This window comes from Triturus cristatus, chromosome 4_1 (genome assembly GCF_964204655.1).
Source record: "Triturus cristatus chromosome 4_1, aTriCri1.1, whole genome shotgun sequence".
NCBI lineage: Eukaryota > Metazoa > Chordata > Amphibia > Caudata > Salamandridae > Triturus > Triturus cristatus.
In genome coordinates this window covers 1,216,704,778-1,216,722,066 of record NC_140585.1, presented here as the reverse complement: position 1 = coordinate 1,216,722,066, position 17,289 = coordinate 1,216,704,778, and the positions used below count along the sequence as shown (strand labels likewise).

Here is a 17,289-nt window from a genome sequence, read left to right as displayed (position 1 = left end):
CCAGCTGGATTCCATCCCCACTGTTCTCCCTACACAAGGGAAGGAGGTAATTCAGGGCTTCATTATTGCACACGCCATAACTTATGATTATGAGCGTCTAATCAACTGGAGTCTTGTAGATCTCCTGGGCTCTGTTGTATTTTAACTTTCATTTGGAAAAGCACCTCATAGTAGTCTGACCACAGCAGTTCAATTGGAATTCCCACTGTCACTTAGTCGTTCGCCGTAGAAATAGGGTCAATTAGATGTACTTTTTCATGTGTACGGGAAGGGACTCGTTGCTCTAAGTTTAATGCTGACATGAAATTAAGTAAATCCTTCCTATCACAATTACTCCTCATGTGCCACCAAATATGGAAATCCCCCATAATACATACAAAGGATGACTTTAATGGATATAGGGTAACAAAATCTTTTTAAGTTACTTCCGAAATTGGAGCAGTAAGTATGTGGTAGCTCTATTAATAGGACAAATAGTGGTAGCTTTCTCTGAGAGCTTTATAGAAAAAAGCAGTGTTTCTGCCTGATTAAATTCTGTTAAGTCCCCCTATGGGATTTTTAGGTGCAACCAGTAAATTATGCTAGGCCCCCACATGCCCCTGTTTCTCCTTTTCATCTTGTACCCTCCAATGATTGCAGCATGAAGGTCTGGACCTGATCATCCCTTGAGCCAAGTTTCTGAAAGTTATAAGATGTCGAGGTTCCCTGACTCCAGGCGGAGAGCAGTCTCCTCTGCATTAAGTAACACGCGTTTTAATCTCGGGTCTGATGTTGCACTATAAGTCTCTACTCTATATTCTGATGTGGCACTTTGTTTGCTTATTACTCCATTTAGCTGGCTCAATTTCTAATACATTTTAGTTTTGAGCAATTCCTCTCATAAACACCTAATATGAGGGTTTGAATGGCCAGCCCGTCTGGCGCCTGGCGCTTTCAGAACGCTGACAGGTGAAGAGGAGCTGGCCATTGGCACGATTTCCACGTGCCAGTGGTGTGCCCACTGAGCGGACGTGCTGCTGAAGCTTCTAACTAGTGTGGTAGGCAGGACTTGGAATACTAGCCCACTGAGGACCTTCTCCCACAAGACGTCGGGGTTACCAAAAAAGCCCAAAAACTAATGGTGGAGAGTGAACTTAGACATCAATAGTCTGCTTTTTGCATCTATCTTGGGCACTTCAAAGATAATGGTTAACAGCTCTTAAAACCTTCCGTCAACTTATTGCTTTGTCATAGATCGTTACCTAATCATAAGTTATCTTTCCTTGCCGCACAAGTTTAAAGGTTAACACACACAGCCTCAAGGTGCAAGAAAGGCAGAAACCTATGATATATAATATATAAATATGTCACATCTAACATTGATTACGTTTAAGCTCCCACTTAGAACTGGGGTGTTGAGTTCTGATGTGCAGGGTAACAGATTTTATCAGGTGCATTAAAGATCCCATTCCTGTCTAGGGTGCTCATAATTGGGCCCTTAATGGCCAAAGGTCCCCACACATATGTATGTATCCATGGCCCCCACACACCGCAGGATGGCTCGGGTTCACATATGCCCCCATTCATTCGCGTGAGCTGTAGTTTCACTCCTCCTGCTAGTTGTGTTCTCTCTTTCTCAATATTCGCATCTATTGTAAAAGAACATATTTTCATAATAATGTCTGTTAAGAGTCATTGTTAAGTGCAACATTACTTAAACTCTCAGCTCTGTTTTTCAATGAACTCATATTTCATTGCTAATTTTCCTCCTCTAACTTGAACCAAATCGGCCCTGTCTGTCTTCACTGCCTGCCAATACGTGTTGCGTCTATTGCATGCCTTACACCGAACCTTATGAACTCATTGGGCCCAACTGATAGTACCTTTTAAGAACTTGAGGCCTTTTTAGGTGTATAATCATTTACTCTGCATGGAGATATGGATCCAACCATCCCCTTATTTTCTAGGGTGTAGGAGGGAAATGTTTATGCATGTGGAGAAAAAAACATATTTTTGTTCATCAAATCTAAGCCTGCAGATAGTATGGCTGCTGTAAACCCACAAGAATAATAAAGTCCTGGAAACAGATGGTACCTTGGTGATCTATAGTTTTACATCTAGTTGTAGGGTTTTATGGAAATTGCCAGAAATTAAAAATCTCAAAACAATAGTAGGCGTAAGACCAATATGTTTTTGAGAATAGGGATGTTAGCGTCTCTATTTGCCCAATGACTTAATGCGATTGTTTTGCAAAGTGCCAGTGGTTGTCTTCAAGGCTGAAATGTATTCCATTTGGCTCTACTTTCATCAGTCACTGCACGTGCCACCAGGTGACATACCTTCCCAAAAGGCATGAAGTACTGCTCGATGTGAGGACCCTCCATCTTCTCGGGCTTCTCGCTGTCGTCCGCAATGATAATCGTGACCGCAGGATAAAACTTCCGGATACTCTCTATCAGCGTCCTCAACTTGTCGTAACGGAGGAATGTTTTTGTGGCAATTGTGACCAGCATGCTGATGTTATATTCCACTAAAGTGGGTAGGAAGAGAAAGGGAAAGTGTCTGAAAACTACAAATGGAAAAGACATATTTTACATTTAGAAAAATGGCCTCCGTTCAAAAACCTTTCACTTCCGGTTTACCAGATACTTAGAGTTGGACTGGCCGATGCGGAAATTAGAGGCTTACCTATATGTTGCACGCATTCCAGGTCACTAGGTGCTACCTTGTGTCACACGTAATTAGCTAAAATCGCAGGGCCACCTGCTGAGATGCCGATATTACACAGTGTGCACACAATTAGCTGGAAACCCCTGCAGGTTTCCAGCTGATTGTTTGCTGGTTCTGCTAAACTGATGTCCCTTACAGTAGCAGCTGGTATGCGGGCAGACGGGTTGGGCGAGGGGGAGGGGAACGGACAACAAATCAACATTTGGAAAAAAAAAAAGAACTTACCTTCCGCATGCTGCCCGACGCTTTTTTTCAAGTCCTCGCTGCAGCACAGGCTCCCACCCTCGCTGCGGCCAATTCTGACGATGCTCGTATGTTTGAAAGCAGCGTCAGGATTGGCCTGAGCACTGGGAATTTGCGCTCCCAGAGAGACTGGGAGCAAGTGCTTTGCTGTCTCTAGCCCATCAATGCAGCTGGGTTGGTAACGGCTCAATGCGCATGTAGATTTGGCCAGCCTGAGACAGCCGGCCAAACCAACATGTAAAACCACTCCCTCTGCCACTGCCCGCGCAATGGCTCTGCCCCCAAAACTCGCCCACCCCTCATAACCTTGAAAGTAAAACAAGTTTTGAGGCTGACGGGGGGGGGCGGGGTTTGGAGGGGGTGACGCTCCTCCACCACAGCAGAGGAGCCGCCACTGAGGTATGAAATCTCCCCAGACATCGGCGTCAGCCTCAAAAGCTTTGTTTTTGTTTTCGGTATTGGCGGAGGCGGGATCGGTGGTGGGGTGGGAGGGCTTACAGGCAGTGAACTTAAAAGTGTCTATGGCTGTGCTGGGCACTAAGCCCTACCCCCCATCTCACACAGTGAAAGAGTTTCACAAGTTGTCATGTCTGACGTTGAGCGCTACATATACGACTGGAGAACGATTAGTCACTAGGGAATGACACTGTTCCAAATCTTCTGCCCTCGGAGAGGCACCAGCTTATCTGGAAATCCCTTATTATTACTAAAGGACCGTTAGCTTCTGAAACAGCTCCGAATTTCTAAATCAGGAGAACACATAGTTTTCATGTAAAAAAAGAAAATCTCTTTAAAATAGAGATTTTTCTTTTTCTAGACGACTAGCTGTTTCTTTTCACAGGAGCATTGATTTAATGCAAATAAAATCTCTGACTTTTGCGTCTGCCACTTTCCTATCACACAGAATTTAAAAAAAGTTTAGCAAGTGTTTGAGTTCTTGCTTCGCTGCTCACAACTTACCGCTGGAGGAGGATCCTGGATTGTACAGCTTTGGTGTGGCAGGATTCCGGATCCGGATGCTGAAGGCTGTCCGATGATTCTCAGTCTCAAACTGCACTGGAAAACAAGAAAGCACAAGAAGTGGATATGAAGGCCCCCTCGACCGACAAGCACCGTCCGGCGAACTAGAAGATGTGCGCTAGGGATCAAAAGGTCTGATCTAGGGTTTGACGGCAGAGTAGTCTTCATCGGGATGGTAGTGGACAGTTACCTCCAGCATCATGTCAAGACTCCACCCCACAAATTTTCGAGACGAACACTGGCCAAGGGGTACAGGAAAAGGAAATCTTGTAATGGCTGCTCTTTCCAGTGTACTAAAAGTTTGGTGGACAGCCGCCGTTGGTTTTGATAAATGCTCACCTAAAGTTTTACATTTTTTCTTTTTCAGAAACAAACTCCCAAAGCGCAAGTTTGTTTCTGCTAAACAAAAAAGAAATGACCCCCCCCCCCCCCCCCCCACGTACCCTGTTTCTTTTCCAGGGCATGACGGTTATTATTGTTTTATTCCTGTCCCTTATCAACAGTTTTGCCTGCCACTGAGTGGGACAAAAAGACATCCAAAATAGGGCAGGCGTGTAATGTCCTTCTTACGACAGCCCCTACGATAAGAGTAAATATTCTGTCAACTGAGCCAACGGGGGTCCTTCAATGGAATAGTTAAGGTCCTCCCATTTCTAAATAAGGTGAGCGAACCGAGGATTTGACGGGCAGAGTACTCTGCTGGTTTTGCCCCAGAGCACCTGTTAGTCAAATTCTAAATCGGGCATCCGGTTGCCCAAATGATGGTCATGATTTCTAAACCTGGCTTCCCCAAATAGACCAAATTGTGTGATCTTGGACAGATCCATTTTTCAGCTTATGCTCACCCCTACTATTTTCTAAAACATGGAATGATATTGTACACGACGGGTGTACCTGCACACGTGGGTAGGGCGAGGGGGATCAAGTTCTCTAAACATTTTTTATTTTGTGTCAAAGGTAACAAGTTTGTTAGCACTAGCCTGCAGGCAAAATAATCTGCTGCTGTGTGTTATTAGTGACTAAAGACACATCTAACACGCTGGTCCGTCTTCCGTGTAACAACCTTTATAAAGGCGAGGCCTCACACTGGAGACAGGCAACTTACTTATCTTCAAAGCAGAAGAAACCTATTTCCTAGAAGTAAAGAACTGTTTTTACTGAACTTTCCTATGCAGCGCCCCCGCCCCCTACCAGAAAGCCGTACACGCCACCCACAACCTTTATATTTTATAGCGTCAGCTCGAACTGAAGGTATTGGAGCGCTTTACATGAACACCAATTATATTACACAAGGACACATTAACTTTTTTTTTAGGCACTGAGCAATTAAGTGATTTGTCAATAATCATAGGATGTGGATGTTGATATTGGGCCTCCTGTTGCCCATGACCCTGCTGGTGTTGCCCTGGCCCTGCATTTCCCCGTGGGCGGCAGGCATTGGAGAATGTTTTATGAAGGTCCAAGGCCACCTCAGTAACTTGCTCTAGTTCCCCAGGGTTTATTGCAGCAGTCACGGAGGAGAAGGGTTTTATACGGGGAGGGAAAGAGAGAGAGAAAAAGAGAGAGAGAGAGGATAGAGAGAGGAGAGAGAGAGAGAGAGAGAGAGAGAAGAGAGAGAGAAGAGAAGAGAGAGGAGAGAGACAAGAGAGAGGAGAGAAGAGGGATAGAGAGAGAGGAGAGAGAGAGAGAAGAGAAGAGAAAGGAGAGAGACAAGAGAGAGGAGAGAGAGAAGAGGGAGAGAGAGGAGAGAGAGACAAGAGAGAGAGAAGAGGGATAGAGGGGAGAGAGAAGAGGGAGAGAGAAAGAGAGGAGAGACAAAGAGCACACGCTGTGTGGCTAACATTTTTGCTAGAGATGCTTCTGGTTCCCAGCCCGATCCTCACTATGATGGATGGACGCTGTGCTACCTGCCTTTCAGCAGAGGCGCAACTAGAGCCAAATTTGGGGTGGGGGGCTAATTCTCGCAGCAGTAGGTGGAGTAGAGATGCAGGGGCTCTAGGAAGGCGTGAAAACACAACAAAGCCTCATTAACAAGCAAATGGTTTTTTAAAGACCTGTGAAGTACTCGGGTGCCGCTGTGTGTGTGCCCGGGAAGCTGTCTCAGCCCGGGCTGCCACACAATGCGGAGGGGGGGGAAGGCTGAAGCCCTTTGAGCCCAATGGTCGTTGCGCCCATGCTCTCAGGGCTTCCAGTTGAGGATTGGTAGACATGACAGCTTCGTCATGTGGGTCCCACTTGCTACTCCTCTTTGTTTTTGGTTTCTTCTTCTCTCGGCTGCTCCTCCTATCTGCTGTCCTAACATAATGAGTGCCGGTGTCCAGTGCTTTAAAAGGAAATATAGAAGTGCTGGCCCTCGCTGTCTCTAGTGCCTGTTTGCTCCTAATATGTGACGGTGCTCTTCCATTAAATGTATTGCAGCAGTGCTGAGAAGTGCAGGTACTCCCCCCTTTCAAGATGAAGAAGTGCAGGTACTGCCTTTTGGGCTGCCAGTCTGGAGAAATGACCGACAGGCAGTGGTTCAGGTGGGGAGTGGTTGGACGGTGGGGTTTGGTTACTGATGATGGTGCTGTCCCATGTTGTGCAGGGTTTTCCACTTTGCAGTTTTCAGCTCTGCACTCTTGTTCTGTTTTCTTTCATATACAAACTTGCATTTTGCCTCAAGAGGTTTGTGCCGGATATGTATCCTTCTTGACTGCTCTAAGGGCCTTCAGGTTTGTGCTTCCAGAGACTTCAAGTCTTACTCACTGTGAGTCTCACACATTTGACGATCTGCTTATGCTCTCACTGACAGCAAGTTAAATGTCACACATGATGAGAAGGAATGGAAACTGTGCTCTAAGTGTGGTTCTCTTCAGAGCTCTGCTTGGCCAAGGATAGCTCCAAGAAGCAGTAAAGACTTCAGGATGAGACCACACCATTTGTGGAGCCCGCCACCTGAAGTCTTAAGCTGATTAGAGGAATTGCTTTGTACACATCAGAGTGCTGCTCCGCTACTTTTCTAAGACACACCTCTATTTTAGTGTGGTTGTTTTGATCTTATTCTAATCATTTTAATTTCTATTTTTTTATTTTCACTTCTTGTGTTGTCATTATTGCCAATTAGTTCTCACTGTCCAACTTTTTCCAAGCTTCAGATCTCATTATTTTAGGAGGTTATAGGCCAAGTCCTTCCACGGTGCAGGTTTCCACTGTGTTCTCCGATGCTTGGTGGGTCCAGAGAACCTGGGGTGTAGGTCCTTGTGGTCCATCAGTATGGCAGCATTGATAAGCTGAGCATGGACTGAAATGGTCAGTTCCAGAAGCTGCTTGGCCTTCAGTTTGGTGCCCTCAGGCACTGTGGTGTTCCTCTTTCAGGATGACTCGGTTGTGATTTGTTGCTTCAGTTGTAAACAGTCATGGCTGCTCTGCTTTCATGTATTTACAATTAGTGGCAGTCACACATGTCCTGATGGTTCAGGTCCCTGCTTCTTAATGTGATGGCTTCAAGTGCTGTTGACAATGATATTTCTAAATCTTGTGTTGTCAGCATTATTAATGACTCTCCGTTCCTGCCAGGAGAAACCCGGGAAAGATCCTCAACTTGGAATACAGTAAACAACCATTGTCTCATGTTAGCTCCTCCTCAACGCTGGTAGGTGATGAGTCTGCAATGTTCTTTCCTAATTGCTCCACTATGTACCTTTTCAGACTGCTTCATGGATCTTTATGTACCAGCCCCCTTCCGCACATGGTGAGTCTCTTATAACTGGCTCAGCACCCTGCCTGGCATCTGCAGCATGAGATGAGCATAATCCAGGTGGATTAAAGTATGTGGGTGCAGCTAACAAGTTTGGTGTTGAGTCGCACCTGGTTGCTCTCCGACCCCAGACTAGCTGATGCCTCCTTCAGGATTTAGTGCAAAGCTCCTCAAAATGGATTTTACCCAGAAAATATGAGGCACTTTTAATCTCCTATGTCCATGGCTCTCAGGGGTGTTTCCTGGGCCATTTTTGTGGCCTAAAACTCATAACGTTTGGCGTGAGCATGAGAATCTTCATTTTTGGGGTTACACATCTCCTTTATCTATAAAGCTTCTTGCATAATGTTTTATAAGACGTCGGTCCTGCTCTGATGCTGGCATTTTCAGGGCAGGGGACATTTCCTCCCTTTGGGAATTTCCCCTGAGCACCCCTTTTTATTGTACCTTATGCTGGGTGTGGCTGTTGAAAGGGATGCTACTGTCTGGTTTCCTTGGAGTTTTTGCCCTTGGCTTGTTTTTTCCCTGTACATTTGCTACATTTGAGGGTTCCGTTTTTTTCAACTTCTATCAGTTGCCACATTGACCCACTACCCCCAGCACATGCTTCTTGCCCTTCTGACAGGCATTGGTCTACGTTCTCCTCCATGCATGATCCATTCAGCCATTTCCATTTAGATTCTGACTACTGGGCCAGTAGGTTTGTAATAGTCTCTGTGACATGCATGCTTCAAAGAAACCAAGCTTTAGCGAGCCCAGTCCAAGCTCACACAGATATAGCCTTCTACTGCAAAGTTCAAAGAGCATGCACTTTTATGTTGGCCCTTTGTTACTGTAGTTTGTGAGCTTCATTACTTCCCATGGTTCTTTGCTCTCACCACAGGAGAATTGCAATGCCTGTGATATGGATCTCTGATGCATGGGACTTTGAATAATAGGAGGGTGCCTCTCGTGGCTCAAGGTTGTTCTTGCTTGTGTTCTAGGGTGTTGCTGCTAGCCTTAACTTATGTTGTTAGTTGACTGTATGATGGAGGTCCAGAGTGCTCAGTATAAGCTTAGGGCTGTTATGAGAAAGATGGATGACGACGTTAAGTTTGGCTACTTTGCCTTAAATCTTCATTACTCCAAAGCCAAGTCTTCCTCATCAGAGCCCTATGTCTGACCCACCCTTTCTCTCTCCTTGGTCCTTCAGGCATGCACAAGATGCTTTCTGTGGTCATGAACGTGTGAGAGGGGTCTGTGGCCTTCTTGTAACCATAAAGACTAAGATAAAACATCGAAAAACGAATCGGATTTTTAAGTTAATAGGGAAGAATCATATTTTTGGGGGCTATTAAATTGCCGGTTCCAGGGTAAGTCTTCACTGTTGGAAAGAAAAGGCTATGATAAGGAAGACTCCGACTAACATACACACTACCTCTCCCCCTCATTTCCTAAACCCTGCAAGTCTTGCTATCTCATTTTCCTGTTTTACATCACAGATTAAGAATTTGCCTTTCATTCTTGGCACAGTATGTTACATCATTAGTGGCAGGCAGAAGCCGCACAATGGCTCAGCTTATTTTGGGCTTGAAGGTCCAAGAGGACTTCAGCTGAGCCAGAGTCAGGCATCAGGCTTCAGCCTTGCTTGAAACTTTAGTGGTTTGCCTAGCTGTTCTGTAAAAACAGATTGAAAACATTTAAAGTATGTGTATTTGTGGACATTTATGAACCTGCCCTATGTCTTTAAAACAGAAATAGTGCTGAAAATTGCACCTATATACACTAGTTTTCAAATATTTTCTCAGGGGGAAAACCTCAGCCGGGTATCCTTACAAAGGCCGGGCTTGGTCCCTTTGCTCGCTCGTGTGTCAAAATGTGTTAATACATCTTACGCCTCACCTTAAATTCCACCAGCCACCACTGGCGATCTCATGTAGCAAAATACCTGTCTACAGTCTTTAGCACAGTGTAGTAACCCTTAACTACTGGCTGTATCATGTAATGTGAATAATAAAGGCCATGCCTACTGCTTTTTTGTAACTTTTCATGATTAGAAGTTCAGACCTTTGGTATCTAAAATAACATTTTCCATGTGAACCAATCAGGCTTATTTTCTTTCTCATTGGCTTGTCACTATAATCAACTCAGGCCTTGAGTATAGGCTCTCCCACGAGGCTTCCACCAGCTTAGTCAAAATGCCAAAATATGCACTAAAACTGAATTCACTCTTGTAATCAAGCCATTTGCACGTGTAAGATTGTGTTTCAGGCCCTCAGAATTTCAGGAAGTGCCTACCACCCTTTTTTGCTGTTTTCTATAGTGCGAACTCAGCCACAGGCATTGGAGCCACTTACATTACACAAGGTGAAATGTATTTATTTTAGCAACAAGGAGATTAAGTGAATTGCCCAGAATCACAGCATGTTGAGCCAACACCGGGACTTGAACTAGACCCTCTGTTCTAAAGTCAGCAGCATTCGCTGTTTTGCAACCGAAACAAGTTTGCAAACACATTTCCCTGGATCCCTACAGAACAAAAAACATGGAATTCAATTCACCAAAATGCCAGGTGTAGCAGAAGTTACATCGCCCGTCATTTGACCTTTACTTTGACTCACACACACTAACACATTCACACACTCTTGGGCACGTAAGAACACTCTCACCTGCAAGCATGCACACAACAAACATTTAACAGCATTTTTTACTTATTTTAGCTTCCAGATAGGGTCATATTCCAGCTAATGTACTCCATTTTTTATTACACTTCTAGTGAATAATATTATTCACTATTTGTATAATAAAACATTGACAGAAACTAGGCAAGTGGAGCTCCAACCAGCGTCCATTATGAAGAGCAACCCCTGTGTTCCAGGCACTGATTTTGCCAGCTCTGAGGCCAGGGGTCGCAAAAAGGGTGATAGGGGTAGCATGGGACAAGCCAGGGGTCGCAGTTGCGACCCCTGACGACCTCTAAATGATGTCCATGACAAGAATTTCAGGTTATGTCGAACTAGGCTCAGGTGGCCATGTGCAGTAGAAGCACATTGCAGCCAATTATCGAAAAGGGCTCGAAGGCAAAAGCTTCTCTGCACATTCTGCCCCAGAGGGGTCTCCGCTTCAAGCACATGTGCTCTACAGTGCCCATGACCAGCACGCTCACTCTTGGTGTCGCCCATGTCCTTCAAAGGACACCCACCTACATCCGCCGTGTTTGGGTGGAAGATGGTGTTGGTATAAGTGACGAACTGCAGCTGCCGGTTCAGGTTATCAAGGAGGGGGCTGGTCATCACCAGGTGCATCTCTCCACTACCGCGGACCTCCGCTTCGTCCACAATTGCGGCCACATCGAATGTCCCCATGGTTGCCGACAGGTTCACCTGATAGAGTACACAAAACAACAGATGTCAGCGTGCTTGTTATATGACTACCAAATCAAGTGGTGGTTTATCTAAACAAGGTTAAACTGCATTCATTGCATTAGCCAATCAGAATGCAGCCTCTCCTAATTCCAATGTCTTATCTTTTGCCCAGGAGTTTCTCTCTTATGAAGGGGTATATTCTAAAGTATGTCACTTCCTTGCATTAAATCTGGTACACAGCATCTCGCGACACGTATTTCACAATGATTTTAGCATGAAGGTAGTTCTTCCTCAAAGAATTCACCTTTTAAAAAATATTTTAGTAGGATTTTTATGTTTATAGAAGAGAATTCAAATGATTAAACCAAACACCTCAAGGGTATATGTGCCCACGCAATAAACATTACCTTCTCATCCATCCCTCGTCCCATTCCTAACCTACTGTAGTTGTAGTGAGGAAAGCTCACAAAAATCACTCCTACCGAGCACTTCCTAATACAAATACCAAGTCTTTCCCCTTCTAACTGTTAAACGAGACAGCCCTCCCACATATCCTATGCATTTCGTGCACTCCTTTGGCAGAACACTATTGCACAGTGCAGTGGTCCGTGTGAAGTTTAGTTAGCATGTGCTTGAGGCCGCTGTCCCTTTCTTCATAAAATAAATATTTTTAAAATTACATATTTGTGAGGACAGGTTTGGCCCAATTCCTAATTTTTAGTTTAAGCAGAATGAGTCCGTCACCATGTGTTACCTTCATTTTTTGGTGTCTCCTTGCTTGAGTTGCCTGCGGTAATTGTGACCCACGTTTTTCCAGCTGGCAGGTGAACAAGAAGTTATTTATGCTTTAATGTAATTCCTTCAAACTTTTGTCAGCTTTTAGTCTGTCTTTTTACTGAGGCTGACATAGGGAACTCTTTCTGATGGATTTAAATTCTTTTTCACCTGTCTGTGTGTGCGTGTGTGTTCAGCTGGCAGAAGATAAACACGTCGGCAGATATTAAACGTGTCCTCTCAGCTTGAGAAGTTGTGAGATACGAGTGCTTTTATTTTGTTGCAGGGCAAGAGCCTGCAATATATTTGGCAATGTGATAGAGAATTCTAGTCGCAAATTCCTTATTTTAGACTAATCTCCAAGCGTCACACTGGATCTGGAAATTTTCAAGCGATGCGGTAGGTGGCATAGTTCGGCTTTGAGTCAGTATCCTCAGCGCCATGAATGCCAGAAGTGACGTGCACGATGCCCACCACACCGCAGTGTGTGGTGGGCATCACCTCACCCCATCCTTCTAAGGAAGCGGAGAAACTCACCTGTCTGGACCCAAAAAGCATTGTCGATCTACATTGATTGAACAAAAGACTTCCAGGTGGGCGATCAACTCTTTATATGATATGTTGGAGCTAAGAAAGGGAAGACAGTGCAGAAATGGATCATCTCACAATGGATAGTACTCTGCATAAAGATATGCAATGCACTGGCTAAAAAGCAACCCTGTGAGGGTTTGCGGGCTAATTCCAACAGAGCCAAGGCTGTGACCACTGCGTTACCTCACAGAGTCCCTGTTCTGGACATCTGTCAGGCAGCTACATGGGCATCCATGCACTTATTTACTAAACACTACTGCCTTAACAGTCAGGTCCATTGTGACAGGCATTTTGCCTGTTCGATCCTGCAGGTCTTTTTGGTCTGAAATCCGTTTTAGAGACCCACCGCAGAGTAGGTATTGCTTGGTATCTTTTCTAAGGTAAGGAATCTGCGGCTAGAAGTCTCTATCAGATGAACAAGTTACTTACCTTCAGTAGCGCCTTATTGGTAAGATTCCATCAAGCCACAGATTCCTTACCGACCCTTGAATCCTCCCTGCTCTGCCAATGGATCACAGTTTAAGGGTCACATGTCTGTCAGTGTTCCTCGTGACTCCCTGCACCTGGTGTGGAAAATCACAAAAAGAAAGTGACGGTAGTGCACTGGTGTGGCACCTATATAAGCACTGTGCACATCACTTCCAACGCGGACGACACCGAGTCCATCAATGTCACCTACTGGTACGCAGGGGTACTGCTTGAAAATTTCCAGATCCAGTCTGACACATGGTGATTACTCTTAGGTAAGGAATCTGCAGGTAGATAGAGTCTCTACCACATAAGGCATTGCAGAAGGTAAGTAGCTTGGTTTTAAGTTGAGCTGTGCAATAATTGCCTGTTGGCTTTATGAAGGCCAGTAATATTTTTGGGACACTGCTGGGCCTATGTTATTTTAGATGGCAGGAGGTCTTTTGAACTGGATTACAGCACGTCTAGTCCTGTTTAGTGTATGGTAGGAGTGAGCAGACCTGGCGAAGTTACAAAAAAACTCTGCGAGATCCCGAGGAATCCCACCAAGGGACCAAAAGTATGCAGCTCGTGCTGCTCGTGCTGCAATTTAGCGGTGGTAGCGCGAGCAGCACTGAAAATTAGCGCAAACTGCACCATGCGTTGCACAAGAGCACGCAGCCATTCAAGCTGACTTTGCTGCCGCTCGAGTACAAAATCTACTTGAGCGGCAGCAAATTTACTCGAGGCATCTCTCCCTCTAACTTTAACCGCTCGCCATCTGCCAGCATTATAAAATGGCGCCGGAAGGCTCAGTGGCGACAGCAAATCGCACCTGGGGCCTGCAAATCTAGTTCACTCTCGCAAGTGCGCAATATGGTTCCTCGCATTGTTCCTCTGAACATTGCAAGGCACACATGGCTGGAATAATTCAACCACGCACCAAGTGGCGGAATTTGGCAGGAACTCCACATTACAAACGTAATGGGGAGTTAGCCAAATTCCACCGATTCCGCAAGCACAAATATAATAACTACCAGACCTAGTGTATGGTAAGTTTTATTTAAGCATTTATTCTCAAAGTGTGGATCAAGCGAATAATACTACTTTCCTTTTCTTTTGCTTGCATATCTGAATATTGTTTCTAGGTTAAAACCAGTTAAAGTTTTCTTTTCTTTATTTTATTTTAGAAGGGGCTCTTGATTTAAAAGAGGAAGGGGTTTGGATTAGGCTACGCTCTTTATTGCCTGTAATTCTTTCCACTTTTCTTCCTATAAATATTCTCAATTCAGGAATATAAATTTATTACTTACCTTATACACATTTGACCATTGCGTAGGTAATAATTAACTTACTATATAAATTAAGAACTTATATACAGTATTTCTTTTTTGCTTCTGAAGATGTGTTCGTGCTCACTATGAGGAATGATAGCGAATTACAAAGTCACTGATCACTTCTCTTTTTAAGGGAAGGGGTTCTCCAGATCTTGCTAACAGACGTTGTGAGAAGGGTCCTCTGCTGGAATATACAATATATCTGAGAAGCAGCTCCAGATGATTATTAAGCCCGTCTCTGAGGGTTTTCACAAACAAATAAATCAGAGAGGGGTTCCCTGTCTTATCTCAGAAGTGAGTTTTCCCAAATGTCTAGGACATCTCCATCTTTGGTATGGTCTTTTTAGTCATTTCCCAGCTATGACTAAAATATATTCACAATAATCAATTAAAGGGGCTGATTTCATATATGTCTTTTTTTCACAACTGCTGAAGACAAGCACTAACCATCTACAAGTGGCAACTGTTTTAGACAGTTTATCAAACCAGTTTCTCCAAGGTTTCCAGTAAATTCTACAGTTCAAGGGCTTCTGACAAGAGAGTGGAAGGACTCCGCAAAAACATCTGTTACCAGATTTATGGTAAGGCTTTTCCCTCTAGCTAAGGTAGAATTCAGAAGTAATCCATAGATCCATTACTCTAACTTGGCAGGCCAAACAGACAAATTATTTACAGATGAGCTGGTTTTTCCAGTCCCAGTGAATAAGACAGTAGCAACCTCTTAAAGTTGGCAAATTCTGGTTTGATTCTGGTGTGTGTTCTGTATACTCCTCTCAGTATTTAGTGAAAGACGTTCAATCTCTGCCTTTGGCGATACAAGAAGGGGAAGATATTTCCCACTTTTTGCAGCCATGGAATCTCAAGCAAAAGTTTTGTCTGACATAACCTTCAACAATTAAAGTCTTCGGCCATGGCAGCAAGTAGAATAGTACCATCAAAAAGGCACCTGTATGAAAGGCTTACTCTCCTCAGAAAATGTGTCTACTGAAGGTGCCATTTTCAGGCGATAGACTGTTTGGGGAACAGTTAGAAAGTGTTATCAATAAATCTTTTAAAAGTAGGAAGTGTACTCTTCCTTTCAGGCTCAAATCTAAGACTTATTAAAGACATCAAAAACTTTATTATCACTCCCAAAAGGGGTGCGTGGAAGAGATTTGATCCTTCCTTTTACAACAATCTCTTTCAGCCCACTTCTGGTGGTAATTTCAAAAACTAGTAGAACTCAAAAACACAATGAGCATCCCTGACTATGCTGACAAGGGACAGGTAGACAAGAGTATTGGTGGGTTTTCTATGCAGTACTTGCCAGAATCTGATCAAGAACAATTAGGTTCTTCAGGTTGTGCCCCATGACTATTCCTTAAAGTTTCAAGCTCTCCATCTGAAGGATCACTTCTCATTGATTGACTCCCTTCACAAAAACATAGAAAGGCAACGGGAATTGTAGGAGGACATAATGATCTTGGTCAAGAAGAGAGCTGTGATTCCTGTTCCTTCTTGTGACAGCCAAGATTGTTATGCTCCAGCATTTCTTGTGAAGTCATCAGGAGATGACTGCATAATTGTAAACCTGAAGGATCTAAACATGTTCCTAAAGGCAATATATTTCAAATTGAATTCTTTACATCAGGTGATCCCATTGGTTCATCAGGTGGATTTTCTGGCATTCCTGGAACTTCGAGATCCCTACTTACATATTATCATTTTCAGGGAGCATCTGAAAATTCTCAAGTTTGCAGTGGGTGACTCTCACTGGCACTTCCAAGTCCTGCCATTCAGGCTTAAGGCATCTTCAAGGATGTTCACCAGGGTGTCAGCCTCAGTGAGTAACATTCTGATCAATAGGAACATATAAATTCATCTATAGCTGGACCCCCTCCTATTAGTCTCTAATTCTCCACAGAAGTTCCTGTCGGACATTACCCAGGTGATACACACTTTGAATAAGTTTGAGTTATTGATCAACATGTAGAAATTATATCTGGACGTTGAACCAACTAAGAGCCTGGTTAACATCCAGCCTGGGTTCAAACGGAGAAACCTGTAGAAAGAAGACTCAAGTTGGTTTGGAGACTATCGGCTCTTCAATGACTGAGTCAGGCATCAGTCAAGCACTTCCTTTGTGTCCAGGGAGACACAGTAAGTTTTTCTTCATGTAGTTCCACAGCTAAATATATGTATTGCACTGTTTAAGGAACTAAGGTTGCTTTTTTCTGTGTTATGTTCTTTTTACTGGCAGCCTCCTTGGACTCATCGACATTCGGGTCATCTGGTGCTACATATGATGCAGCACTGGCTTCCAACCTCGAACAATTTTGATCTCCCTGTTCCAGTAACACAGTCCTTGATAGATCGTCTCCTGTGGTGGCTGGAGCATCACAATTTGGAGAAAGGTGTCTCTCAACATTCCCCAGTTATAAAAACAGCGGATGCCAGCATCAAAGGTTGTGAAGCAGTACTGAACATCATCTCTGCACAGGGCCTTTAGAGAGCTCACAAGAGTTTCCATTCCTCAAACTAGTGAGAGCTCAAAGCAGTTACGGATAGCTCTTCAGAAGTGCACAACCAGGATCTTACTACAGAATGTGGTGGTGAGAACATAAAATGTGGCAGCTACCATGCCTGAAAACACAATTTGGGACAGGGTAACCCTCCCTGAATCAATTAGTTCTAAAGATAAAAAACTTAGCGGAGAAGAACTTGGCTTCTCTGAAGGCAATTCATTTCTGGGGAGACAAAAACATAATAGCAGACACTCTAATCACAGAGTTTCCCTCCTCCCAGAAGTTAAGAATTACCGGGGAGGTGTTTAAGTAATTTGTCAAATTTTTGGCTATGCCAAGATAGATCTATTTGAAGATTGTCACACTGCCTTTTTCCTGTTTTCTTTTCAAGACTCAGGGACCAGCATGCTGAAGATGTAAATGTTTTGACATGTCATTGGCCGAGGGTTCTCCTATGTGCCTTTCTTTCAGTTCCTCTGTCTCCCCCACCTGCTGTCAAGGATTCAGAGGGAGGGATGAGAGGTAATTCTGATATCCCTCTTTTGGCCTTGGAAACATTGGTTTCCTCTGTTGACATCCCCGGT

At 44.1% G+C, this 17,289-nt stretch overlaps 1 protein-coding gene across 9 annotated transcripts in view; it reads right to left on the bottom strand.

Annotated features, from left to right (window-relative positions):
• Positions 1-17,289, bottom strand: part of B4GALNT1 (beta-1,4-N-acetyl-galactosaminyltransferase 1) — a 693,972-nt gene that overhangs the window by 91,903 nt on the left and 584,780 nt on the right. For all 9 annotated transcript variants that reach the window (XM_085654571.1, XM_085654578.1, XM_085654574.1 and 6 more), the window contains 3 exons: positions 10,890-11,070; positions 3,913-4,008; positions 2,319-2,509 (listed from right to left, as the gene is read on the bottom strand). In XM_085654571.1, the coding sequence (XP_085510697.1) occupies positions 2,319-2,509; positions 3,913-4,008; positions 10,890-11,070 (468 nt within the window). The remainder of the gene's footprint in view (positions 1-2,318; positions 2,510-3,912; positions 4,009-10,889; positions 11,071-17,289) is intronic.